Genomic DNA, 27781 nt, shown 5'->3' on the forward strand with positions numbered 1-27781 from the left:
TCAGGAATGTCTAGGGAGGATGCGTTCTCTTTGGGGGACACTGGGGGTGCTTCTGGCTCTCCCATGGCCTAGTCCCTGGCTCCTCAGGCCCACACTTCCTTGTTCAGTGATGGGATTCCTCCCGGCACTTCATCCTGTACCCCTGACTCACCCTGCCATGAACATCACCCCGAGCTGTGCTGGGGTGTCCCTCCTCTCCTTAAAGCCGTTCCATGGCTCCCCACTGCCCTCAGGATAAAGACCCACTTGGATTACAGGTCCTTCCCTGGCTCCTTCCAACCCCTCGAGGAACATCACTTATTCTAAGAAGCCTCTCTGAACTCCCCAAGACTGAGTTAAGGGCTCTGCCTTCCCACAGGCACTGTAACTGCCTTTGTGTCCCCTGGGTGGGACAGTGGACTTCTGGTGGGCAGGGGTGATGTCTCTGACACCACTGGTTCCCTGGTGCCCAACTCTGTGCCTGGCATGGGAACAGGGTTCAGTGAAAGCTGCAGAGGAAGAAGAGGAAGGAGGGAGGAGGGGAGAGAAAGAGAGAGAGGGAGGATGATCCTCATAACGAGACAAACCACAGATCCTAAGAATGTGAGAACTTAAATTCTCAGGTTAGAATGAACTGAGACGTGTTTTGGTTCAAGACTCCAGTCCACGCTGGGATTGGCTGTGTGAACCATCCTTATGATTAGGGAGATGTTGACCAGATGGGACCAACAGGATTTGGGGGAAGAAACTCTGATTACAGTGACCGCACGCTGGGACATGCAGAAATGGTCACAGAAGAGAAGGTTTCCCAGCACTGGTGAACTGAAGCTTTGGCTGGCCCAGGACCCAACACAAATATTACCCGGGGTCACTCCCCACTGGGCAAGGTCCTGTCAACCCTCGGGCATTACTACACTCTGAAGAGAAGACGGTGCCCACTACAGCTAAGCCTTTGGGTCTTTTGACGGTCTGAGACTCAGGAGATGGGCTGTGTGCTTCAGTCTGTGTTGACCCACCAGTCCAGAATTCCAAACCACAACCTGAGCAAATCAAGAACCCGCTCCTCCATTCACAGGAGAAGTTCTGCTGGAGTCAATACATTAGCCAGCTCCCCTCTGGCACTTAAAGTCTGTCTAATCTTAAAAATAGAGGGGGCAGAGGAGGAGGAAGAGAGACAGAGGGGAGGGGAGGGGAAATAGTAATTATTGCCACCCTGCTTTTCTGCACCATAGCTGTTGTGTGAAGCAGGGTGTACATGTTCATCTGGACCTTGGCCTCCCTGATCTCTCAGAAAGAAGATGGACAGTGTCTCTTGAGAGAGGCTGAGAGGCTGACCCAGAACCCTGTCTCAACTAGGAAAGAGGCGCCTGTTGGAATCCCACATTTCTCCGGCTACCAGAGCTGGCTTAGGGCCACAGCATCGGCCCCTCCTTCCACCAGGGGCCAGAGGGTGGGCCTTACCATGGGCCTTGGCCTTGTACAGCGCAGCTGTCAGCAGGAAGTTCACGATGTCCCCCGGCGCCACGTCCTCTGCTTTCACTAGGACCAGGGCACCGCCTGCCACCTTCACGGCCACCAGGGCACCGCCGGCCGCCAAGCTGGCCAGCTGGTAGGGGCCTTTCCCTAGTGCTGGAGAAAGGGGGCCCAGTCATAAGCCCTGCTTCCCTGGGCCTCTGCCCACCTCCTATCTATCCCTACCTGCCAGCCTTGCTGGAGAGGCGGGAGAAAAGAGGCCCAAGAGCTCACTAGGTCACGTCCCTCACCCCAGGCCCTGGGGACCTTGATGTCCATGAGAAGGAAGGGATGGGAGGCCCAGGCTGCCAGTCACTGAGGAACCCCCTTCATAGGACCCTGAATCACTTTGCAGGAAGCCTGGAAACAAGGCCACCTGTACAGGGATGGGGGTAGGGGGTTGGGCATCTGGGTCCGCAACATCTCTCCATGGGCCAGTCCCCCTGCCTGAGACTCGACCACCCCAGCTGCTGAATATTCAGAGTTGCCCCTGGGAGAAAACGTCCGCTGGTCTCTGCCCACCCGAGGTCTGGAGAGTAAAGGCCAGAAAGGCTTGGGCTCAGCGTTAGCATCTATCCACTTCTTTCAAACATGTGCCACTTCAGGGTCTCTCGGGTTCCTGGGGTTGTTGGCACAGGCGGGACAGGGGCACAGGTTTCCCAGACAATCACAACAGCCCTGAACTGACCTCACAGGCTCTGGTGTGCCCTGCCTTCCAGGGTCCTCTTTCCAGTCCCTGCTACAACTCCTTAACAGCTCCCCTCTGCCCTCGGGATAGAGTCCAAGAGCCCGGCCTGAATTCAGGGGCCCCACAAGCCCCAACCCCTGCCCCTGCCACACCGAACTTCTCTCGCTCTTCCCTGTAAGAAGCTATGGCCCTCCACCTCCTGTCTCCACTCGTGCCGTCCCACCCACTCAGCGCAGTCCTCCCTGCCTGTGCCCGCGACCAACGCCTCCTCCATCTCTGGGGCCCAGCTCAAATGCCGCCTCTGGTGCGGCTCTCCCTGCACCCTCTCCTCTCACACACGAGCATCCTTCCTCCTATGTGCTCCAGCAGCACTGGTGCATGGCACACGCTGATCAAAGCTCTTACGAGGAGGGTCTCAACTGGGGAGTCCACATCTGTCTCCCCTACCAGATGGGACACAGGCAGTGTTGTGCTGAGAAATGGTTAACAGTCAGCTCTCAAAAAAATGAATAGACAAAACCCCACTTGGTAGTTTGCTGATTTCCATGGTGTGAATACTCCCACCAGTGGTCAGCTTCAAACTACCGATGGAATGTGGAGTGAAGAACACACAGTGGGTTCTAGAGAGTCGGGGTGGGCTGGCTCCAGAGCTCCACTGGGACAGGTCTCATTAACCATTGCATCCCCAGCACCCGGCAAGGGCCTGGACCAGAGAAAATGTTGGCAGAAAAGCCGAGCAAGGAATGGATGGGCGGGTGGGTGGGTGGAGGATGCTAGAAGCAGCTTGTCCTTTGTCAGTTACTGCCACCCAAAATGCCACAGAAGGGAAAAAACTCTGCTCAGAGCTGTCTTGCTGAAATGTCTTGCCTGGTGTCAGACAGACCCTGCCTGTGAAGGGACTGCAGTCCTCCAAGTACAGATTCATGCCTCCAGGAGTTAAATGTCAGGGGCTATCAGGAGCCCCTTGAGCCTAATATTTTGAGTCACAGCAGGGACCGTGGCTGGAAAGATGACCCTGGAAGGCAGGGCACACCAGAGCCTGTGAGGTCAGTTACAGGGCTGTTGTGATTGTCTAGGAAACCCATGCCCCTTGAGCTGCCCCTGCAGCTATTGTGAATGATCATGCTATACCTGATCCAGCTCTCATCTCATGGACCCCCTACCTGATATCCTTGTCCCTCTAGTCAGGCCCCCACTATTTCACCTGCTATACTCCCTCCAGGGGGATGTTTCACAAACCAAAATCTGATCATGTGGGTAACAAGGAAAAAAGCCTTGAGCTTGTACCCATATAGACCTGCTCCTGGCAGGATGGTACCTGGAAATGGGGGCAGAGGGGACCTCCAAAGTCAAAGTTGAATGGCACCAAGGACTTAATGAGCTTTTAATTCGGCCAACCTGACCCCACCACACAAAGATCGGTGCTGAAAACTACTCCTGGGCAACCCTCCAGTCCCATCCAACCCCAGTGATTAAACTGACTAATTGGTTCTAACGCTGGACATTAACCTCCTTGGAGTCTTAGTTAATGAGAAGTTGGAGTGCATCCTGTTACCCTGTGACCTTGGTTAAAACTGAAGATAAATCTGACAGACTGCGCTGGACCACAGGTTTTGCCCCAACAAAGGAAGAGCAGTTTGCATCTGCCTTTGCCACCTCAAAACTTCAGGAAACCCAAGACAAGATTCCATGGGCCTGAGGAGCCAGATGATAAAGGCTATGGGGCAGAAGGTTGGTGCAAATGGGGTTTCCATTTGCTGGTGAAGCTGCCACATGAGCACACCCAGGAAGTTAGCCTGCCCTGGGCTCTGGACAGAGGCAGCAGAAGCTGCTGGGTAGAGTCCCAGGGCATCTCTGGGCCCTGCACTGTTAGGGTCCTCTCTGCATGATGGAGTCTTCCTGTCCCACATCACTCAGGGCCAGCAGGGCCTCAGGATGGCTGATGCTGTGGCACCATGGCACAGACGGCAATGCCCCAGCTTTCAAGGCTGAGCTTACCTTTGTTAAAGAAGTCACAGTCATAGGCTGAAAGAGAAAGAACAGAGACCTCTTGAGAAGCCTGGAACAGATGGATAGGGCTAAGGGCCCTAGCATCCCAGCTCTCCTTTCTTCCCCAAGGGCTGGACCTGGCCTGCCTCCCAAAATCCAAGATTCAGATATGGCCATTGATCCAGATGTCTTAAAGTGTAGGAAATACAACGGCTCCTCTCTTTGCCCTCAGCATAAAGCTCAAAGGCTGCCCGAGAGTAGGCATTCAGCATGAACTGAATTAATGAATGAATGTTGGGACAGAAGGGTATACTCTGTGTGATCCCCAAAGGCAAGAATAGAATCAGGAAATGGAAGTTAGGTTCAGGAGGGAGGGGACATATGTATACCTATGGCTGATTCATGCTGATGTTTGGCAGAAACCAACACAATTCTGTAAAGCAATTATCCTTCAATTTAAAAAATAGATAAAATTTTAAAAAGAAAGAAAGAAATGGAAGCTCCAATCGAAAATGTTGTGGAAGGTCCTAGAGAAATGCAAGCACAAGACAGAAGTTGGTCTTTCAATAGCATGGATAGGAAGGGCCCAAAGGCCTCCCTGATCCAAGCCTTTTTCAGGCCCCCAGTGCAGTTTCCATCAGGCTTTGACGCGCTCCTCCAAGTATGTGCTCCATACGCCCTCTAGTGGTCTAGTACAGCACCACAGCCTGTTCCCTTGGCAAGTCAGCCATGGATTAGTCCATTAGGATAAACTGGGGACTTCACAGGGGGCTTCCCTGGTGGCTCAGAAGGTAAAGAATCTGCCTGCAATGCAGGAGACCTGAGTTCGATCCCTGGGTTGAGAAGATCCCCTGGAGAAGGGAATGGCCACCCATTCCAGTATTCTTGCTTGGAGAATTCCATGGAGAGAGGAGACTGGTGGGCTACACAGTCCATGGGATCTTGCCCTTTGGGATCTTGCCCCATGGGTCACAAAGAGTTGGTCACAAAGGTCACAACTGAGCAACTATCACTAACACTTTGCAGGGGGTACCTAAACTCAGGAGCAAGACCATGAGAAGTCAGTTGACCCAGTAGATTTGGGATAAAGGCTGAGGAAGGGCCTCCCTCACTCATAGGCCACCAAGGCCACCCCACACCCTCCACACCCCATGATGAGCACTTTTCCTCAGCATTTGGCACTGCCCTCTGGAAAGAGCACTAGGAATCAGTAGACTGACCCACCGTGTGGTTATGGGCAAGTATGTGCTTTTCCTCACTTGTGGATTCAGAAGATTGAACTAGAAAATCAGATCTCCAAGTCTCTGTTTTCAAATGTGTACCAGTTTGCCCAAAGACACGGTCAAGAGCCAGCTCTCTAGAGACCCACAGACCTGGGTTCAAATCCCATCTCTCACTTGTCAGTGCATACTGGGGACAAGTTTCTCAACCCATCTGAAATTTAGTGTCTTCCTCTGTAGGATGGGAACCACCACAAGTATTGCCCCATACACTGGTACAGTCTGAACTGGAGTAAAGGAAGTGGTCATCTCAGGTGCAAAATTTAAGGGAGCCTCAAAAAAAAATCTCAGTAATCAGGATATGTCATACTTTAATACAACTTTTAAAATTTCAGAATGAATGAAAAATATCCATGATGAACAACATATCAAAATTTTTAAACCAAGACAAAATCAGTGACAACACCTTGCTGAGCCATATTGGAGCGTGAGGTGAAAGGAAAAATCAATAATATTGAACCTGTTATTACTAAAATTGTTGTATTTCATTCATTGAAGATTTTCTTGCATTAGTTTTGATTTTTAAAAAGTATTGCCTGAAAACGTGATTTATCTTGATTACTGAGTCTTTTGGTACTCCTTTAAACCTTAGGCTCCAGGCACTGGCCTCACTTGCATTTCCCTAGTCCTGAATATTAAATGACTGAATGCACAGAAGGCGCAGGGCCTGACACACAGTGGATCCTCAGTAGACATGTTCCCTTCTCCTTCCAGAAGTGCACGCTCAGTCGCTTCAGTCCTGTCTGACACTTTGTGACCCCATAGACTGTAGCCCACCAGGCTCCTCTGTCCATGAGATTCTCCAGGCAAGAACACTGGAGTGTGTTGCCATGCCCTCCTCTAGGGGATCTTCCTGACCCAGGGATTGAACTTGCATCTGCCTGTGTCTCCTGCATTGCCAGTGGATCCTTTACCTACTGAGCCACCTGGGAAGCCTCCTTCCTGAAGGAGAAGGAGAAGAAGAAGGAGAAGCAGACTGCATGAGGACCCAAGGACCCAAAGCAAGACTGCATGTGGTGGAAGGGTCTCAGGGTAAAACAGGCAGAGAAAAGGGAAACCAAAGGTGATTCTGCTCCATCTTCTTCCTGAGGTCATCCTGCCTGGTGCCTAGGGCTTAGGACATGCCAAGCACCCATGTCCCCACGAAAAATGACAGCTACATCAGCTCTAGCACTAGTGCTGTGTCCCAAAGTGAGGTGTCTTGCACCAGGAAGATCTTTGGTGTGCAGGAACAAATAATAAATCATTTAAATTTCTATGTATTTTACTTCATCTTTTAAATATTTATTTTTGTATCTGTTTTGTGGCATACTTTACTAATATTATATATATGTACATGTACCTATGTATATATATGTGTGTGTGTGTGTGTGCATGTTTTTACTTGATAGGAGTGTGCAACCAAAAGCATTTTGTAGACCACAAATGGTCAAAAAAACACTGCTATCTTGTGGTGCCTCTGATGGGCCTTATGTGTCTCAGCTGACATGGGCTTTCATGCTCACTATCTCCTTTGACCCCCGCAATAAACCTGGTGGGACAGGTCTGTTCCTATTTTTCCATTTTCAGATAAGAAAATTGAGCCCCAGAGAAGTTGGAGATCTAGTTTGAGGTCACACAGCTTGCAAATGGCAGCTCTGAGTCTGGAACCCAGAGCTCCTGACTCATCTGGTGAAGTGGTCGGGAGCACAGTCCTAAGTCTGCACCCAGGGCATCTAGAGACGAGCCCTGGCTCCTCCACCAACCTGTGTGACATTGAGTATGTTACTGAATCTCTCTCTCTCTCTAATCTATTTCTCCAACTGTAAAACAGGAATAAACAGTCCTACTTCACAGGGGACATGCGTGCTAAGTTGTTTCAGTCGTGTCTGACTCTTTGGCACTCTTTCGACTGTAGCCTACCAGGCTCCCCTGCCCATGGGATTCTCCAGGCAAGGATACTGGAGTGAGTAGCCATTTCCTTCTCCAGGGGATCTTTTGGGCCCAGGGATCAAACTTGCATCTCTTATGTCTCCTGCATTGGCAGGCAGGTTCTTTACCACTAGAGCCACCTGGGTACTTGATAATTCGATGAATTATACATACAAGCCATGCTAATGCTTGGCACATAGTAAGTACTCCATAGATGCTCACCAGAGTGATGGGACCCCACAGGCCTGCCCACAGAGGGGGCCCCACTCCCCCCCTCAGATGATGGGTCTGGACACTCACGGCAGAGGCGTGGGGTCCTCCAGTCAACAGCCACCCCATGCTGGCAGCACTGGTGGGCATAGGCAGACACGCTGGCACAGAAGCACTCACAGTCACCGCCCCGGCTGCACCCACACGTGTCTGTCAGGCAGTTCGAGTAAAACCAAGTGACGTCAACCTAGAGGAGGTCAGAAGTCAGAGGTCAGAGGACAGGCCTTAAATATTAGCCCTTCAGCTTTTGGGCTGATGCCACTCAGCCCCAGGAAGCAGCACAAGCATGAAGGATGGTGTGTGCTGCCCGTATCGGGTGAGGGCAGAAGGCAGGCAGCTCAGAGGGGAACGTTAACTCCATAGCCTGGGATCAGGCCCAGCTTTTGAGAACTAAGCTCTCTCCTTTCTGGGCCTAAGCTATAGGATCCAGGGCTTCAGGGTGAGGCTGAGAAACAGACGTGGGGTGTGAACCCCCAGCTAGGGCCAGAGACAGTCAAGACAGGTCCGACAGCAGCCTTCGAGGCCCCCGAGGGGGCCATGCAGAGCTGAGCACCAGCTCTCCTCTGTCCCCGCTGAGGGCTGCTGCCGCCGCATGAGGGGTCTGTGTTCACCATTCAGAAGAACGGCCTGATCGGGAGGAAGAGCCATAAGGAGATAAGCTTGAAAAGGGCACAGAAGCTGTTTGACTGTCTGCCTGTCCTGGGTCATCTGGGGAAACAGGACAGGGTCATCAGAGCAGGCCAGAGGCGGGGGAACTGCAGAGGTGAGTCTCCCCTCTAGACCAAGGCATGGCAGAGGGTCTGAGGGCAGAAGGGACTCCAGGGAGTCCCTGGAGGTGGGGGGTCTCAGGAGCAGCGGAGCCTGGCATCCACTCACCACAGGGTGGCAGGTCTCAAACACCTCGCTGAGCAGGACACTGCATTCCTTCTTGGCAAAGGGTTCTCGGAGAGGATTCAGGACACAAGTGTCTCGGGGGTCAAGGGTGTCTGGGCACTGAGGGGGCAAAGGCAGCACGGTTGATCTCCTGACCCCTCACATGCCCACTGCCTGATGTGGTGGAGGGACTCCTGGAGCAGCTCCCTTGATGCTGGCCTCCTGTGTTCATATCCTTGGATAATCCCCTGCCCTTGAATGTGGGAGGGACCAAACTGACAAGCCAACAAGAGATGGGAAAGGTGACGCGTGGATGTGGTTATGTGTCAGGGATTGCATATGATCATGTTACATAAGCCTGCAGAGCCCATCTGGCTGGAGTCCTTCTCTTGCCGACTGTGAACGGCACATGGCAGGAATTGTGGGTGGTCTCTAGGAGCTGAGGGTCATCCTGGGCCAACAGTGTGCAAAAAAACTAAAGCTCTCAGTTCTCTCAGATATAAGGAATGGCTGTCAACAGCCACATGAGTGGTCGGAAAAGGAGATCCCTCTCCAGGGGCATCTTCAGATGAGAGCCCAGCCCTGGCTGGCACCTTGACTTGCAGCCTGTGATACTGTATGCAGAGAACTGAGTCTGAGCCCTGATTCCTGACCCACAGAAACTGTGAGATAATCCGTGTGTGTGACTGGATGCTGCTAAGTCTGCAGTTATGTTGTTATCCTGCTAGAGTGAATGAATACAGACCACCCTGATGTCTGCTGAACCTCTACCCTTGGGCCTACATTGTCATTTGAGCCCCCCAGAGTATGCCCATAGGAATTATTGACAGAGAACATTACGGGGTGGGTAAAAGGAAGGAAGTAATGAAAGTTAACCACCCATTCAGTGTCTCTGTTAAGAGCACACTTTTTTGAGGCTTTGAGAAAAGATTTGTCCCACCTCAGGATTTCACTGAGCTCCATGCCATGACTAACTTCTCCCCTGACTCCTGTCTATACAGGCTTCTCTCCATCTACTCTCCAACAGAGAATCAGGAACCGAAGATCACTCAGTCCAGGAAAGGCAAATATGTAACACTCACATCACCACTCTCTAATGCAGCATCCATGGCAGACATAACTAATCAATCGCAGTTCTTCCAGGTGAGCCTGACACAAGTGTTGGTATTTCTCAACATGGCTTCCCAGGCAGCCTCATCTGACTTATCAGATTTGTCACACGAGGTAAAATCTATCCACCATTCCTCTTCCAGCTCCTTCACTTCACAGAGGATCACAGAGAAGCTGAAGCTTATTCAAGGTCACTGAGCAAGTCCCTGGATGATCTAAGACAAGAACCCAGGTCTACTTCTCTCAGTTCAGTGCTGTGTCCCCTCACCACTCATAGCTTGGCAGCCTCAGTCAGACACCTCCTATCACTTCTGCCTCTGATAATACTGTCCTCCCTCTCAGAGGTCTTCTCTCTGATACATTCAGCCATCCAAATATGGTCTATCTTTTAAGTACCACACTAGTCCCACCACCTTCAGGAAGTCTTCTCTGATTGCCTCAACCCATGTGGGTCTCTCTTGGTCTCTCCTCTGTGCTAGACCTATTGGCACAGAGATGGGTAAAATTGTCCTGCTTCAACAAGCCTCATCTTCCCTACTAGGTGGCCAGCTCTCCTAGGGCAGACTCTGTCTCCTTCCCAGCCCCAGCTCTCCCACCAGCTCTTGGTCCAGGGACTGACTTGTGAGACGGGATGATGGTGCAGGTCCTCAGGCCACAGGGCTGAGGACACCGGGTCAGAGGCTGACCGTGGGTTGCAGGAGCAGCCTTGCCAATGTCCTTCTCCCCCGACCTGTGGCCAGGTTCTCTCAGCGCTGACTAGGGTCCATCTGGGTGAGGGGAGTGAGCCAGCCTGGAGAGGCTTTACCTCAACTGCAGCCCAACTGCCACCAAACTCCTGGGGGTTAGTTAACTCTAAGTTCTCTGGGGTCCTCATCTCATTGACGGTCTTTAAGTCAAAGTTCCCACAGAGTCCTGCCAGCTGGCCCTGAAAGAAGACAGAATGATCAGTTTCAGGCATTCCAAGGGTGAACCATAGGCATGGGGGTCGCCAGGAGCCTAGGAGTCTGCAATGGGCCTAGAAATAACTACTGGGGTCAGAGTGCAGAGATGTAGGAGCGTCAGAAGAGAAGGGGCCCAGGGCAGGGCGGGGCAGAGAGGACAGAAGGTACGGTGTGCCTGGCTCTTTGGCGAGGGTACAGCTCATGCAAGGACACCCATGGGCCCCTTGGCCCTAGGAGGAGCACAGCACCGATGAGGGTCACTGCTCACGTGACTACCTGCCACTGTGGCCCGGCCTGGATGTGCACCGTGGTTCTCTGGTCCCACAAGAGGGTGATGTGCTCCCGAGGGAAATGCACCAGCGTGAAAAACCCTGCCCGCCACGTGTGGACCTCCTGCTTCTCGTCCAGGAAGCTCTCCGGACTCTAGGGGGAGAGGGATGGCCATTCTTGAGGCCAGAGCATCCCCCAGTAGCTGGGTCAGCTGGGCCTGGCGACAAGTCACTGCCCAGCCCCAGGAGTTCACCAATTCCTCTGCCTCCCTCCTGTCCTGACAGTGACCTCTGGGTTCCTGGCCATGACCAAGGAACTCAATCTGGGCTGATCACTCAATGGCTCCAAGAGAAAGTGCTGTGATAAGGAAGCCAGTCCTTAACCCGCTTCTGCCTGCTATCAACCAGCAAACTGTCCATACAACCTTCACCCGCACCAGGCCTTACGGGATTTCCTGAGTCGTCATCGAAGATAACGAGTGAGTTCCCCACGTTGATGGAAATAAATTTCCTGCAGATGATGCCAGAGCTGTAGCAGTTTACATTTTCTACAATCACAGAGAAGCTGAAATCCGATGTGCTCTGGGGAGAAATAAGTTAGTGCAATAAACCAGGGTGAGAAGAGATTCTGCTGAGAGGCAGGGGTAGAGGGACACAGACTCTGAAGTGGTTTTCAACCCACTCCTGCTTCATGTGAGTGGTGTGACTTTGGGCAACTTACTTCAGTTCTCTGAAGCTCAGTTTTGTTTTGGGTACCTGGTACATGTAGGGACTCTCCAAAAAGTGTTTGATGAATGAATGAATATATAATAGGGTCAACTGGTGCTGACAGGAGTGTGAGGGAAGGAGCATTGTCTTACAGACACTGATGATGGTAGTGTAAGCCTTTTTGGAGGGCAATCTGCAGGCACCAGACAACATTCTAAAGGGATAACTTTTATAGAAATTCTACTTTTAAGTGTCTAGAGACACATCTACACAAGTATTCATTGAGTATTTAAATACTGGTGGATAATAAAACAAACTAGAGCACATCCTTTCTGTGGAATTCTATAGAAAGAAGAGAAATTTACCAATCATATGAGATAATGTCCAAAGTATACTATCGAGTGATGAAAGCAAATTGCAGAATCCTACTCATGTTCCTGCAGGATTCACACCTGTCTGTTATTCAGCAGGCAACAGGAACAGAAGAGATGTGAAGAGGGATATTCATTTTTAATACATGCCTCTCCATTGTTTTAAATGTTAGCGAAGAGCATGCAAAGCCTTTGAGATTTAAAAAATAAAATAAAACAAGGTCTATCATCTTTGTCTTGTGGAGCCATTTAAATTATATGAAAAACCCTAGCACAGTGCCTGCGCCATAGATAGGGCTTATTCCATAAAAGGTATTGAAAGTGAAAGTGAAAGTCGCTCAATCATGTCTCTCTGCAACCCCATACAGTCTATAGAATTCTCCAGTCTATAGAATTCTCCAGTCTATAGAGTTCTCTCTACCCACTGGAGTGGGTAGCCTTTCCCTTCTCCAGGGGATCTTCCCAACACAGGGATCAAACCCAGGTCTCCCACATTGCAGGCAGATTCTTTACCAGCTGAGTCACAAGAGAAGCCCATAGAAGGTATTACTATTACTATTATTTGATGAGATGGACAGGCCCTTTGGTTAGGGCCTCGCCCACCTGCCCTGTTGGTACCCTCTTCTCCTGAAGGGGATCCTGCCTCTAAGATGCTCTCCTGCATCACCATTTCTTTTCCTCTGGGTAAGCTGGTGGCTTTAGCACATGATTCCTTTACACACCAACTCTCCGGTCAGATTTCTTGGTTTCAGCTTGACCCCAATTCTGTCACTGACTAGTGTGTGACCTGGGTGAGATACCAACTTTCCTTAGCCCAATTTGCTCCATCTCTAACACCGGGCTCAAAAAACTCTGTCATTTAGGGTTGCTGTAAGAATTAAGTGAAATAATGCTTTAAAATGGCTTGGCAGACCACCAGGCATCTAATGAGGGTCCAGAAAGTATTCGTTTTTACTGTAACAGCCAGAAAAACCATTGGCACCCAAGAAGGGCAAGGTTATAATGGTGAGTGGACAGGCATTGGGGTATTTAAACTGGTGGGCTCTGTCCAGCCCTGATCTTGCTCCTCAGCACCTTTTTGAGGTACTGAATTGCCAAACGCCAGGGCTTAGATCCTCCAGCCCCAACCATCCAATTATGCATCAGTTGCTCTAGGGGCCCATGGAGCCAGCTGTGCAGACGTACGCAGACGCTCACCTTGACCAGGTGCACTTTGCACGCCCCCACAAAGTCAAACGGGAGCCCATCAAACGTGCGGTAATGCCGGTCACCATAGGCCGTGCAGGTGGAGGCGCAGGGGTGGAGGGTGCACTGGAACGAGCCGCGCTGGCACACGCTGAAACACACAGACCCCTCACAGGGCATGCCCCGCCCCACCCTGAGCATCCACGGTGGGGCCACTGCCCATCGAGTGCCCACTGTGTACCCCTGGGCTGAGTGTCAACAAACACCATCGACCTCCGACAAAGGCCCAAAGGGTACGAGGGTGGGTCCCCATTTTATGCAAGAGACACTGGGGTTCAGAAGGTTAAACCAGTCAATAACAGAGCCAAGACTGACCCAAGATCGATTCAACTCCAATATCCACACTATCTTTGCCACTTCAATCATTCATTCATTCAACAAGTAATAAGCATCTATCATATCCCAGGCATTATTCTAGGAGTCTGAGATACATCAGTGAACAAAACAGCAAAAGATCTTCTGCCTTTGTGAAGCTTGTATTCTAAAGGAGGAAGATACACACTAAATAATAAAAAATAATAAGCAAGCATGAGTAGGTAATGTGTGTGTGTGCTCAGTCATTCAGTTGTGTCCAACTCTTTGTGGCCCCATGCACTGTAGCCCACCAGGCTTCTCTGTCCATGAAATTTTTCAGGCAAGAATGCTGGAGTGGGATGCCATTTCCTCCTCTAGAGGATCTTCCCAACCCAGGGATCAAGCCTGCATCTCCTGCATTGCAGATGGATTCTTCCACTGCTGAGCTACTTGGGAAGCCCCGAGTAGGCAACACTTAGAAGGTAATGAGTGCTATGTGGGGAAAGGAACAAGATAAAAAGGACTGGGAATGTGTGTAGGGTGGGTTGCAATTTTAAATAAGATGGACAGAAGGACAGGTGAGCAGAGATTTAATGGGTGTGAGAAAATTAAGTATATGGACATTTGGAAAGACAGTGTCCTGGGCAGAGGGTACAGCCTTTGCAAAGGTCCTGAAGAACACTCAGGACAACAACATGGCTAGAATAGAGAGAGTGGAAGGAGAGGAGGAACTCAGGGAGGTAACAGAGGTTCTGATCCCAGAGGTCCTAGAAGGCCACTGTAAGAATGGTAGCTTTGCTAGGAGTGAGAGAGGGAGCATTCAGAGGATTTCATCATGGGAATAACATGATTGAACATCCATCTTTGATACACATGAATGTGCATATACACTCACATGTTCAGTCTATGCATTTGGGACATGTACTGACACACATCCATATAAATATGCAAACACATCATCACAAATACACATGCACACACTTTCAAATACATGTATGAACAAACTCACATTGATATTTATAGTCACAAAAACATCCCTCAAATTCTTTCTATGCCTATATTTGTATATATACACAAACCCCTACCAAGCACACAAACACACAAAGTAAATATGAACACGGGAATGCTAAACTGCACTCACAGTCATGCAACCCATATCCACCCTCAGCCCCAACAAAAAGTAGAGGCTGGATGGGGCCCTCACTTACCAGGAATGGCAGGGAGACATGACCTGGTCCCCAGGGTAGTACTCCTTCCCTTTCCAAGTGCATGGACACTCCTCTGGCAGAAAGCATGCATCCCCATGTCTGAGCAGGCTGTAAGGACACAGCAGGCAGATGGTCAGGAGAGCACCCTTCCATCTCTGCCACCTACGGACGATCTTGTAGCCACATGGATGCCCTGGGATGGCTCTCAGCATTTACCCTGGAAGAGAGTGACCATGTACCTACCACCATCCTGCCCCTGCCCAGTGAGGTTCAGAGCTTCCTCAGCAACTGGAAAATGAGAGGCAGACTTGGCCCAGCTCAGAAGTCTCTGCCATCCATTGGGAAGCAAGGCTCAGCTCTACCAGCCACATCCCCCCGGACAGGTTGGATGCCAGCTGTCCCATGGACACTAGTGGTACACTAATAAACACACCATGGGCATGGGCATGGACCCTCCTACCCAGGTGGCTCATGGAGTAACTAGTAGATTGCACTGGAAAGAAATGTGAAAGGGAATTTTTCAGGAAGGTGGAAACTCAGATCCACATAAAGGAATGAAGAGCTCTGAAAGTGGAAAATATGGTGGTAAATATTTTTTTAATTATTTCTTAATTTCTTTAAGAGATAATTGAGCATTTAGAGCAAGATTAATGTTAACTGGACATGAAGTGGGCTTCCCTTGTGGCTCAGCTGGTAAAGAATCCGCCTGCAATATGGGAGACTTGGGTTTGATCCCTGGGTTGGGAAGATCTCCTTGAGAAGGGAAAGCTACACCACTCCAGTATTCTGGCCTGGAGAATTCCAAGGACTGTATAGTTCATGGGGTCACAAAGAGTCAGACATGACTGAGCGACTTTCACTTTCACTTAATGTCAATTAATTGTGGGGTTTCTAACACAGACAGAAGTAAAATGTATGATAATAATAATAAAAAGGACAAGAAGGAAGTAAATGAAGCAGACTGTTGCAAGTAGTCTACATAAAGTGGGAAAACATTAATTAATAGTAGATGGTGATAAATGAAAGACACATATTATAATCTTTAGAGAACTACAAAAATAAAATAAAAAAATCAGGATATAGAGACGTCCCTGGTGGTCCAATAGTTAAGACTCTGCACTTCCAATGCAGGAGGCATAGGTTTGATCCCTGGTTGGGGAACTAAGATTCCACATACCATGCAGTGCAACCAAAAAAATAATAAATTTAAAAAAATACAGATTAAAAATACTAATATATATATTTAAAATGAAATAAAGGAGAAAAAAATAAGAGACTAAAGTTACTTAACTCAAAAGAAGAAAGAAAAGAAAACAAAGACAAATAACAAATAAGATTGTAGTGTTAAATTCAATCCAATTACATTAAAGGCAAATGCATAAACTGTCTAATTACAAGGGAAAAACTGTAACACTGGCTAAAAAAGCAAGACTCAACTGTACTCTGTTTCCCAAAGATATAGTTGAAATATTAACATAATAGCACAAATAAATGAAAAGCAAAATGATGGGGAAAGATACCATGGAAACACTAGTTACAAGAGGGAGTGTGTGGCTATATTAACCTTACACAAAGTATACTTCAAGACAAATAACATTAACTCTAATAACAAGGGATATTTCATAATAATAAGAGTCAGAGATGTCCCTGGTGGTCCAGTGGCTAAGACTGTGCACTTCCAATGCAGAGGGCCTGGGTTTGATGCCTGGTCAGGGAACTAGATCCCATATGCTGCAACATAAAAAAAAAGAAAAAGAAAAAAAGACCTCCACATGCAGCAACAAAGATCAAAGATCCCATGTCCACAACTAAGATAAATTAAATTAATAAATTAATTAATTAAAAAAAAAAAAGAATCAGCATGTCGCTGTATGGCAAAAATCACCGCAATATTGTAAAGTAATTAGCCTCCAATTAAAATAAATAAATAAATTTTCAAAAATCAGTTTATCAACAGAACACAAGAATCTTAAGTGGGCATGCATCAAGTATCAGAGCTTTAACAACAGAAGCAAAAACTCACAGAACTGAAGGAGAAAAAAATAATTTTAACATTCTTCTCCATTAATGATATAACAAACAGGCAAAAAAAATTATCACTCATGTCCATATAAGTTTGACAACTTCAGTGGGATAACAGCCAAAACACCAAATATCTATAAATAAATTCAATGACAAATGTGCAAACCTCTGGGTGAAAACTAGGAAACACTGCTGAGAGAAATTAAAGAAGGCCCAGGAAATGGAACAATAGTGACCTACTTGTAGATTAGAGGACCCACTAGTATGAAGATGTCAGTTCTCCCAAACTGATCTATAGGTTCAGCACAATCCCAATCAAAATTTCAATGGCCATTTTGTAGAAACTGACAAGTTTATCATAAATTCACATGGAAAATCAAAAACCTAGCAGTGTCCAAAAAACTTCGAAAAGGAACAAAGTCAGGGCACTATCAACTTCTGATTTCAGGACTTACTATAAACCTTCAGAAATCAAGACAGAGTGATATTGGCCCAAGGATAGACAAATAGATCAATGAAACAGAAGAAAGAGTCCTGAGATAGACCCACATTTATACAGTCAATTGATTTTTTTTTAAGGTGCCAAAACAATTCAACAGGGAAAGTCTTTTTTAAATGGGCCTAGAACCACTGGATATCCATCAGAAAAAAATACAATGAAGTGACTCCATTTTATAGCAAATACCAAAATACAATAATTTTAGATAGACTATAGACCCAAATGTAAAAGCAAAATTTATAAAGCTCCTAGAGGGTATATAGAAGAATATCTTTGGAATTGTGACAAAGATGTCTTAGCACACAGCATCATAAGGAAAAAAGTGCCAAGGTAGGTATCACCTAAATTTTAAACTTCTGCTCATCACAAGTGTTTGGACATATTAAGACATTTTAAATAAATGAACAGGCAAACCACAGACTAGGGGAAAATATTTGCTATACATATATCCGACAAAGGACTTGCATCCAGAATATAATTAGAACTTCTGCAACTCAATTTTTTTAAAAAGTGAGCAAAAGACTTAAATGGACACTTTACAAATTAAGATATGCAAATGGCCAAACAACACATGAAAAAGTACTCATCACTAGTCACTAGTGAAATACAAATTAAAACCATGATGTTATTTGACTATGTTCTCACTAAAATAACAAAAAATGAGAAAGACTGAAAACATCAAGTGTTAGTGAGGATATGGAGCACCCAGAACTGTCACACAATGAGAGCGTGAAATTGTACAAATGCTATGGAAAATAGTTTGGCAATTTCTTACTTAGTGAAATGTACATTTACCCTAGCACTCAATTCCACACTGAAGTGCTCTTCCAAGAGAAAGCAGCCTTATTTAAAATAGCCCAAACTGCAAATAACCTAAATATGCGTCAACATTTGAGTGGATGATTTAATTATAATATGTTCATACAGTGAAATACTACTGAGCAATAAAAAGAAGCAAATGACTGGGAAATGCAACAATGTGGATCAGTCAAAAACATATGCTAAGGAGAAGTCAGACATCAAAGGGTAGATACTGGATGACTCTATTTTCACGAAGTTCTAGAACAGGTAGAGCCTATTTATGTCAAAAATAAAGAACTTTGGTGAAGGGGTATGGGGAGATACCAACTGGGAAAAGACACAGGGCACAAGAAATTTTTTGAGGGGGAAGAAGTGTTCTATATCTTGATGGAGGTGTGGGTTACGAGAGGGTATAAATTTGTCAAAGCTCAGCAAACTGTATGCAGCTTCCCGAGGGGCGCTGGTGGTAAAGAACCTGCCTGCCAACGCAAGGAGACACAAGAGATGGGGTGGCATTAGATCCCTGGGTTGGGAAGATCCCTTGGAGAAGGAAATCACAGCCCACTCCAGTATTCTTGCCTAGAGAATCCTATGGATGGAGGAGCCTGGAGGGCTTCAGTCCACAGGGTCACAAAGAGTCAGACACGACTAAGCGACTGAGCACACATGCACAGCAAACTGTATACTTATGATCTGTGTGTTTTACTGCACATAATTATGCCTCACTTTTAAAAATTGAAAAGAAAAAAGACTGAGACATGAAAAATTGATTGGAAGCTCCATATTTAAGAGGGGGGCCACCATTTTGTTGAGGATGCCCCAAAATGTCAGTTTCTGGGGTTTTCTGTTTGTTTGTTTATTTTGGTCCAGCCAATTTCAGGATTAGAATCCTCTTCCATTTCTGACCTGCGAGGGCAAAAACTCTGATGCCACCATCCCAGGAACCAAGCTGGGGAAGAGGGCTGGGCCACAGGTAGCTTTCACTCACCTCCCTATCGTCACTCTGCATCTCATCCCTGCCTCTGTCCCCAAGATCAAAGTCTCGGATTTGACTTTTCTAGAAACTCTTACTGTCTTTCTCCTGCTAGATGGGGTAAGGGAATCTGGACATTTAACTGCTCCTTACACAGACTTGCCACTTATCCTACTGTCTTGTTCCCACCACTGCCTCTTCTGAGATGCCTGGAGCGTCCTGTTCCTGAAGCTGTCAACACCATGTAGCCTGTTTCTCCTTGGCCTTCCCCTCTACAAGCATCAGTCCATCAACCTCTGTTCTGCGGGATCAGTTTCTACACAGCCACCCTTGTTCCTTCTTCAAAAACTATTTGCCTATCTCAAGCCACTGTCACCCCATTCTCTTTCCCTTTGTCCCTGGTGATTTACACATTTTTTTTTTTACTCCATTACCAACATTGCATTGTGGTTGTGAGAAGAAAAAATAAAAAAGCATGTGCTTAATCCACAATGTTTCACCTGAGGCCACTTAACCTTTCTAAGTCTCTGTTTTTTTCAAAGGTAAAACGGGGATAATGACACCTTCTTCCGAAGGTCGTTAAGAGAATTTAATTATAGACCTGGGCACACTGCCTAGCACTTCATAGATACATGATAAATATTGGTTTCTTGTCCTTCCTTTCCCCATAATCGCATCAGACACCAGTGATCAGCTGGCTCATCACCTTCCATCTTCACCCCCAGGCCCTTCCTTGCCATCCACCATCCACCGCTCCCTCCTGGCCTTTTGCAGACCTGTGTGTATCCTTAGCACCTTCTGTGTGCCCACCACCAACAGGGACATGCAGAGAGGTGCTCTGGGCCATCTTCAAGGTGTCCTCAATTTGTGGAGTTCTTTCTCCTTAACTGCTAAGGGATTCTTTCATTCCTGGTCTGCCTCAGGGGGCATTTGCAAATGCATAGGATCCAAGTGAAGGAAGATGATGCTATCACTCACATAGAGTGCTTACTCTGTGCCATTTTCCAGATGAGGAAACTGAGCCTCAGAGAAGTTAATTGACCCGCCCAGTAAGAGGTGGAATTGGGACACAAGCCTGACTCCAGAGTCCATGCTCCTAACCACTGTGCTACATTACCTTGTGACCCCAGAGCCCTTGGCTCAGCACCAAGAAGCAAAAGAATTGGGAGCAGCACAGACAGCGCCAGATGCCTGCTGTGGCCCAGGAGCAATACACACACCCAGAGACTCTACGAAACTCTAAGGAGGGCGGCAGGGGGACCAGGGCCCCAGGGGCCCCCAGGCAGGGGTTGTTACTTATCATTGGGAGCCCTATCCCATCTCCCAGGAGAATGTTCCATGATGCCTGTCCTTCCTCTACAGTTGAGACTGTAACAATTTCCCTTTGACAGGCCCCTGTGGAGTGTGGAAACTCCTCAGTGGGCATTTAAAGTGCACATGAATCACTACAGCAAAGGCCCCAGGAGCTGAAAGGGGTTCAACACTAATAAGGCGAAGAGGACAAGGTTCTCTGGAGAACTGAGTGTGCCCAGCCCCTCACAGCCATTGTCTTTATCAAATCTCACTAGAGTCCTTCACGGTGGGTGTTACTGCCCTCAATTCACAGAATGAGCAAACTCAGGCTCATAAACATTAAGTGACTTGTCCAAGACCACATAGCTAGTGACAAACACTAAGCCCTCTGGACTGTGGATGCTCTTGGCACAGCACCAGAGCATGGATTGAAATTTTGAGAGGCTTGGAGCAGAGGAAGAGGATTCAGGTACTGTCCACTCAGACCAGTCCTACAAATAGCAGCAGGGCCTCACAGGCAAGAAGACTGTTGCCCAAGTGGTCATGTCACTTGTCAAAGGTCACCCAGTCCTTGGAAATCTTCGTATCCTAGCCTACCCTTTGAAGCCTGGGGATTGAAAAGGGAGCTCCACTCTTCAGGATCTTTTGAGTTAAACTAATCCCTAATATCAGGCGTTGCTTTAGAAGCTTGCTCCTCAATGTATGGTCCCCAGACCTGCAACATTGGCACCTTGTGGGAGCTTGTTATTACTAGAAATGCACAGTCTCAGGTCTAGGATCTTATGTGAGTTCTCCAGACCTCACAGGGGTCCCTTGTGGATGCCCTTGTCTGGGAAAGGGCAGGCTCATGACCCATATCATGACCTCTGTGAAGGGGACTAGACCCCAGGCCTCCCAGAGCCAGCATGCTCTAACCAAAGGGTAGGGTTTGGACTAAGCAGAGTTGGATTTGGGTCATGGATCTTTGGGCAGACCACTTCCCTCCATCAAACCCTTGGCCTCAATTTCCTCATCTGCAAGATTGGAATAATGATCATCCTCCTCCTTTCTCCCAAGGATGCTCTGAGATTGAAAGACATCATTATAACAAAGTGTTTTATAAAGAGAAAAGCTCCAGCTGACTGTTCCCTCCCCTCTGCACCCTAGAAGCCCTGACCCTCTTCTTACTTTCTCTGGCTGCCAGGCCTGGCCTGGGACTCCCAGCTGAGCACTGAGCTCTGCACAGGTGGAAGGAAGCAGACCCATGCTGCCAAGTCATGAGATGAGGCACCCAGCTGTCTTTTCAGCCTAGACCTGAAGTAAGACCAGCATCAGGAGTGGGCAGAGTGAGGCACTGGACCCTTGCAGTCACCTCAGCAAGCAGAATACCCATGAGGCAACCCATAAAAGTCACCACATGCAGATCACACAGCTGTGATGGCAGCATCTTGGACACCCTGGAAGGGGACCACTTCTACTGGGTGAGGCCTGAGCCCTCAACCTGGTCAGAAATTTGCAGGGATGAAGGCTGAGAGCTAAACATGGGTTTCCTCTCTCATGGTCTTCAGCCCATGAGACCTCTAGGGTAGGCTCCCACCCACCCAGTGCATCCCTTTCAGCACCTCATTTAATTCTCACAACTATCTCTTGAGGTAGCAGGTATTATTATTCCCATTTTACAGATGAAAAGCTGAGCCTCAGAGGAGCGAGGCCCCTTCCTTGTCTAAGGCCACACATTGGTGAAAAGCAGAAGGAGGTAGACACCACTCCGGCTTGGCTCCCCACCCTCCTGTTCTTTCCAGATTCCTTGCTGGTTATGATGCTGTCCCTGGCCAGTCCTAGAGAGCATATTAAAAAGCAGAGACATTACTTCACCAACCAAGGTCCGTCTAGTCAAAGCTATAGTTTTTCCAGTAGTCATATATGGATGTGAGAGTTGGATGGTGAAGAAAGCTGAGTGCCGAAAAATTGATGCTTTTGAACCGTGGTGTTGGAGAAGACTCTTGAGAGCCCCTTGGACTGCAAGAAGATCCAACCAGTCCATCCTAAAGGAAATCAGTCCTGAGTGTTCATTGGAAGGACTGATGTTGAAGCTGAAACTCCAATACTTTGGCCACCTGATGCAAAGAGTTGACTCATTTGAAAAGACCCTGATGCTGGGAAAGATTGAAGGCAGGAGGAGAAAGGGACGACAGAGGATGAGTTGGTTGGATGGCATCACTGACTCAATGGACATGAGTTTCGGTAAACTCCGGGAGTTGGTGATGGACAGTGAGGCCTGGCGTGCTGCAGTCCATGGGGTCGCAAAGAGTGGGACACAACTGAGTGACTGAACTGAACTGGCCAGCCCTGGGCTGACGCCTTCCTGTAAGACTGTGAAGTTTTCCCTGTCCCACGCTCCACCCTGTGGTCCCTGGTTCTGCCAGCCTTTCAGGTGTAGGAACCCAGGGCAACACGGAGACATACCCCTGGGGACAGGCGCATCCTGAGAGGCAGGGCCCACGGGCAGGCACGCTCAGGTTCAGCAGCTGCTGCTCACACGTCCTCTCTCTGTTCAGCTCAGGGTCGGCGTGCAGGTCACTGCAGTTCACAAAGACCTGGCCCGCTGGGCAGGCGGCAACTGGAAGAGAGGAGGGTGGTGCTGGCCAGAGCCTGGACCCTCAGAAGGATGCTTGCAACACCTGGGCCTGGGGTGGGTTCCTGGGAGGCAGGGGTGGGGCGGGCAGGGAGGCCTGGGGACTAGCATCTGAGGGATGCAGGCAGAGATGGGGCTCTGAGGCTTTCTGCCGCCCTGGCTGCCCCTGAGTCATCCCTCCGATTCCCAGGTGCAAATGACAGTGGGCTAGAGGGGTGCATCCTGTGCCACAAGGGACAGCCTCCACCAGTTACCGGACGTGTCCTTTCACCGGGTACTGCTCCCGGCCCTTCACCTGCATTTTCTTATTTATCCTGCCACAACTCTGCGAGGTATCACTATCCCCCACTTTCCCATATGATGGAGAGAAGCCACTTCTGCTTTCAAAAGACAAGATAAAGAAAGAAGAAGCATCCCAGAGGGACCAGAAGTGGAGCCAGGAAGAGGACAGCCACGCAGTGTGACTAAGTGGCCGGGAACTTTTAACAACAGGAAAGTCAACTTCCCGTTCACCTGTATTTCTGTAACATAAACCCACTCTCTCTCCCAGAGCCTTCAATCAAGCTGGCCTTGTACACTTATACCAGGCAAGTGATCTTTCTTAGGGAAATCAATAACGGGGCTGAGTTCTATGCCAACCCTGGGATGGAACAGAGAGAAAGGGATAGACATGGGAGATGAAATAAAAGTCCCAAAGAGAAGAAATCTGAGGACAGGAACTACAAAAAGAAGCACTCTTTGAGGGATATACAGGAAACATGGGAAGAACACAGGCATCTGGGTTATACAACAAGAGAGGAAGCGAAGGCTCAGAGCGGTGAGGTGAGTTCCTCAGGGCTGCACAGGTGAGGGCTGGGCAGGATGTGAAGCCAGGGCTCTCTGGGTCTGGGGGCCCTGCTCTTCGCCACCTGCCATGTGATGACTCTCTGATCCTCTCTGTGCCGGTCCCCATACTTCGTGGCATCCTCTGCCCTCTGAGGCCCTCTCTGAGGGTTCCAGCTCCTTGCCCTAGCACCTCCAAGACACTCCCCGGCCGACCCACCACTGTGTCATCCAGCAACCCTCCCCACTTCCACTGCATGTAAGGGTCTTAAAGACCCAGCCTATCCTCCCCACTGCTGTGACCCCACATCCCGCACAGGCTGGATACAGAGTCAGCCTCAGCCGACACGTGATGGTTCAGATGGAGGAAATCCAGGAGCCAGGGGAGGTCAGGACTGCCCAGATATCCCAGCTGGTCACCCTGGGATATCCCTGAGGGAGACAGAGTCTCGGCATCTCCTTGAGAAGCAGGAGGGACAGCCTCTAGAGTGGAGCTGAGGCTGGGACAGGATCTCATGATGCCACACTCTAAGCTGCAGCCTTTCCCAAGAGGACAAGGACTACAGAAGGCTTGGTTTGGCATGAGACCTGGGGTGGGCTCTCCTCACTCTGGCCTATCCTCTAGCTCCCAACCGTCCTCTCTCCGCCATCCCACCACCATGATGGAGCCGCTACCCTCCCAATCCCCCTTACCCGGGGCTCCGCTATCACAGCTCATGATTCCATCTTTGCAGCGGCTGCAGAGAGAGAGAGAGGCACTAGGATCAGCCCACCAGTCACTGCAGGGCCCAGAGACCCCGAGTCACCGCACTCAGGTCATTGCGGGGTTCGGACAGACATCCCACTGCTGTCTCTGACTCCTTGCGCAGAGAGGGAGGGTGTCACTTCAAGGAAAGTTCCACACAGCTGCATTTTCTTTAGTCAGCAACTTCCATTTAAAGACAGGAATAACAACGCCGCTGTCTAGAAAGCTCACCAGTGGCCCAGAGTTGGGACGTCGCTGTCTCCAGGGGGATAATCCATTCCTTGGAAGTGGCAGGAGCACTGGTTCCTATAAAAGCCAGGAGCGGAGAAAGGTGAGCCAACTCCGGAGTCAGGGAGCCCGCCCTGCAGTCAGCCAGGGGCATTCACCCCCAGCATCTGTTCTGATAGCTCAGTGCCTATACCGCACAGGTGGTTATAATATTTTGAACACCAGGCTAGGCCCCCCTTTCTCTTCCTTACAGGGGATCTGTAAAGTGGGGATCCTTACACGACCCTCTTCACAGGTTCCTCTTTGTAGGTCATTTGAGGGCAAAGAGGGTGTTTCCTCCTCCCATACCTCAAACAGCTGGTTACTTCCAAGTGCAGGCCTTGGAGCAGAGCAGCTGAGGGCTGGATGGGTTGTCTGAACTCATCCAACCCCAGTGTTCCTCTCCATCTTCTCCCTCCCTAACTCGCCTCACCTCATGTGACATAAGAGCAACCCCTCCCTCCCCAGGACTCCCTGGCCTCACTCGGCTGTATTTGGCATCATAGCTCTTGTTACCACCAGATCCGTTGAGTTTCTGTTTATTTGCTTATTTTATCTGTCTCACCACCTAGAATGTGAGCTCTTTTGAGGGCAGGATTTCATTTTGCTTGTTGCTGAATTGTCTAGAAATGTCTGGAACATACCAGATCAATCAAGATGTGTGGAAGGAAGGGGGAGATGAGGGCAGAGACCCTCTCAGCTCTGTGGGTTGTCCTGTCTTGTGGCAAAGTCAGACTGGACCCAAGAGCCAGAGATGGGGACAGAGGCCTAGGCAGGAGGTGGGGAAGGCATCCAAGAAGCCCAGCTCATCCTCCAAGGCCTGCCCTGCAACTGTGAGATGAAGTAGGCACAGGAGAGGCCCAGGCGGGCACCCAGTTTCATATGGTCTGGAGACCCCAGCTTCACTACCCCCTGAGAGAGCTCAAGCCAGCCTCCTCACCTGGGGACACAGAGGTCAGCCTGGGTGTCCAGATAGGTGTGTGGTGGGCAGGCACAGCCCTCCACACACTCGTCCCCGCTGAGGTCACTGCCACCAGCAACCCCACAGGCCTCAGGGCCGGCCAGGTCCTGGCAGGTCTGCCCACATGGAGCCACACACGGGCTGTACTCCTTGGTAGCCTCACAGGACAGCGCTGTAGTGAGAAGTGTGACCGTGCGTGGCCTCCCTCGCACACCCACAAGTTTGTGGAGTGGGGTCACCATCATAAAGAAGAGAACGGAGAGCCAGAGGAGTTAAGACATTTGCCCAAGGTCACACAGCAGGTCAAGGTCACAGCTGGGATTCGAACCCAGTTTCTGCCTCCCACTCCCCCAGCACGGCAGAGCCACAGAGGTAGATCCCATCTCCCGAGGTCAGCCTGGACACTACCATCGGCATTTCCGTCTCTCGGCAGGGCATAACTCTTAGGTAGTGATTTTGTGGGGGGAGTGGAGGTCGTCCCCTGATAGTCCTGCACTCACCCCATCACTCACACATAGACACACACACGCAGGTGTGTAAATACACACACACACTCTGCCTCTCTCACTTCCGTGGGTTGTGAAGATCAACTGTGCTCCCTGCAGCAGCCTCTCAGGGCCTTGACTTGGGGCTGTCCTCTCTTCACCTGGCCACCAGCCCACTCCCTGGGGTCTCCCACAGCCAGTCGGGCGGCAGGGGCGGGTGGACACTCAGATCTGGAGCTCCGGCTCCTCCAGCGCCCTCCCAGGGCCACACAAGCGTGGGGTGCTCACCGCAGCCTGGCAGGTGGGCACGGAAGTCAACGGGCAGCCCGTGGCGCCGGCACAGGTGGGCGTAGTGGGCCAGTGTGGCGCACAGGCAGGGCTGCCCGCAACGGCAGGCATCTCGGCGGCACTGCTCGAAGTAGGGCACAGGGCTCAGGTACGCGGAGCAGGGCGCAAACAGCTCCCCCGTGAGCACGCTGCAGGCCTGCAGGGCAAAGGGGGCTGGAGACGGACGAATGGGCGGGGGTCAGGGGTCTGATTTGCCTGGTGCTCCGGGCCCCAGCTTCTCCCTCCCTCCCTCCCCACAGCTGCGGGGACTGTACACCGGAGTGTGTGTGCATGTGTGTATGTGTATATACGTGCGGTATATGTGTGCGTGAGCACGTGCAAGCACTCACACAACGCACTCCTCATGTCAGGCATGAATCCGTATGTGGAAGGAGTCACAGGAGTGAACAAAACAGGAAACAGGCAAAAGTCCCTGCTCTCGTGTAGCAGACATTCTGGGTTGGGGAGACCGTCCCTAAACAACTTAAACAGTAAATTCAAGGTGAAGAATCTAAGGAGAGAAAGCTGGGAAGGAGAATGGGGATTGCAAGGTGGGGGCAGGAGGGGAATTGTGATTTTAAACCCACTGGTTCCGAAGGCCTCAGTGGAAAGATGATGCTAGAGTAAAACTTTGAAGAGGATGAGAGAGTCAGGCGTGTGTTTATGAGGAAAGAATATTCCAGGAGAATGGAACAGCAAGTGCAGAGACCTGGAGAGGAGACAGACCAGGCTGGGTCGGAAGAAAGCAAGGAGGCCAGTGCTGCTGAGCTAGGTGGAGGGTGGGTGCGTGGAGGAGGTGAGATACGGGGGATGGGAGGGGAGTGCAGGGCCTGGCGGGGCCACTGTGAGGACCTGCACTTTTGCCCTGAGAGCGGGAAGCCCGTACAAATATGCGTGTAGGTGACAGCGGTAGAACGTGAAGTTTGCTTCTGATCCTCAGTTTTCCCAATCCTCACCAGAAGGGAAGGCCTGTCCCCTCCCCACAGCTCCTCCTTTCTGATCACTCCTACACAACGTGGTCAACATCCTCATGCCCAGGTTCCCATCACATCTCTCTCAAACCAACTCTACCCACCGCCTCCCCCCCCCATCCCAAACACCTCACCGGCTTGCAGGTGCACATCGCAGGGGTCCAGCGGGGAGCCAGAGACCAGCGGGGAGCAGGCGGACAGTGTTTTCCAAGAATTGCCAAAGAGTTGTGGAGTGCTCTCAGGCACACCCACTGGGGACCTGCAGCCATGGTAGAGCCACATTTACACACTGGCCCATGTACACCCAAGTGAACACAGAGCATACACCCAGGGAAGCATCCACCTGCTCATGT

General features: G+C 49.7%; 1 protein-coding gene across 13 annotated transcripts in view; it reads right to left on the reverse strand.

Annotated features, from left to right (window-relative positions):
* The window catches only part of OTOG (otogelin), an 87432-nt gene that overhangs the window by 36693 nt on the left and 22958 nt on the right, over positions 1-27781 (reverse strand). For 11 of the 13 annotated variants that reach the window (XR_009693570.1, XM_061146606.1, XM_061146580.1 and 8 more), the window contains 15 exons: positions 27563-27687; positions 26419-26631; positions 25625-25817; positions 24649-24723; positions 24366-24409; positions 22682-22835; positions 14649-14756; positions 13099-13237; positions 11270-11404; positions 10830-10976; positions 10418-10537; positions 8506-8622; positions 7660-7816; positions 4178-4204; positions 1441-1608 (listed from right to left, as the gene is read on the reverse strand). Coding sequence is in view for 12 of the 13 variants with exons in the window: in XM_061146606.1 (XP_061002589.1) it covers positions 1441-1608; positions 4178-4204; positions 7660-7816; positions 8506-8622; positions 10418-10537; positions 10830-10976; positions 11270-11404; positions 13099-13237; positions 14649-14756; positions 22682-22835; positions 24366-24409; positions 24649-24723; positions 25625-25817; positions 26419-26631; positions 27563-27687 (1922 nt within the window). In the remaining variant the exon portion in view is untranslated. The remainder of the gene's footprint in view (positions 1-1440; positions 1609-4177; positions 4205-7659; positions 7817-8505; positions 8623-10417; positions 10538-10829; positions 10977-11269; positions 11405-13098; positions 13238-14648; positions 14757-22681; positions 22836-24365; positions 24410-24648; positions 24724-25624; positions 25818-26418; positions 26632-27562; positions 27688-27781) is intronic. The other 2 variants (XM_061146561.1, XM_061146598.1) reach the window with 2 other exon arrangements.

This window comes from Dama dama, chromosome 1 (genome assembly GCF_033118175.1).
Source record: "Dama dama isolate Ldn47 chromosome 1, ASM3311817v1, whole genome shotgun sequence".
NCBI classification, from domain to species: Eukaryota; Metazoa; Chordata; class Mammalia; order Artiodactyla; family Cervidae; genus Dama; species Dama dama.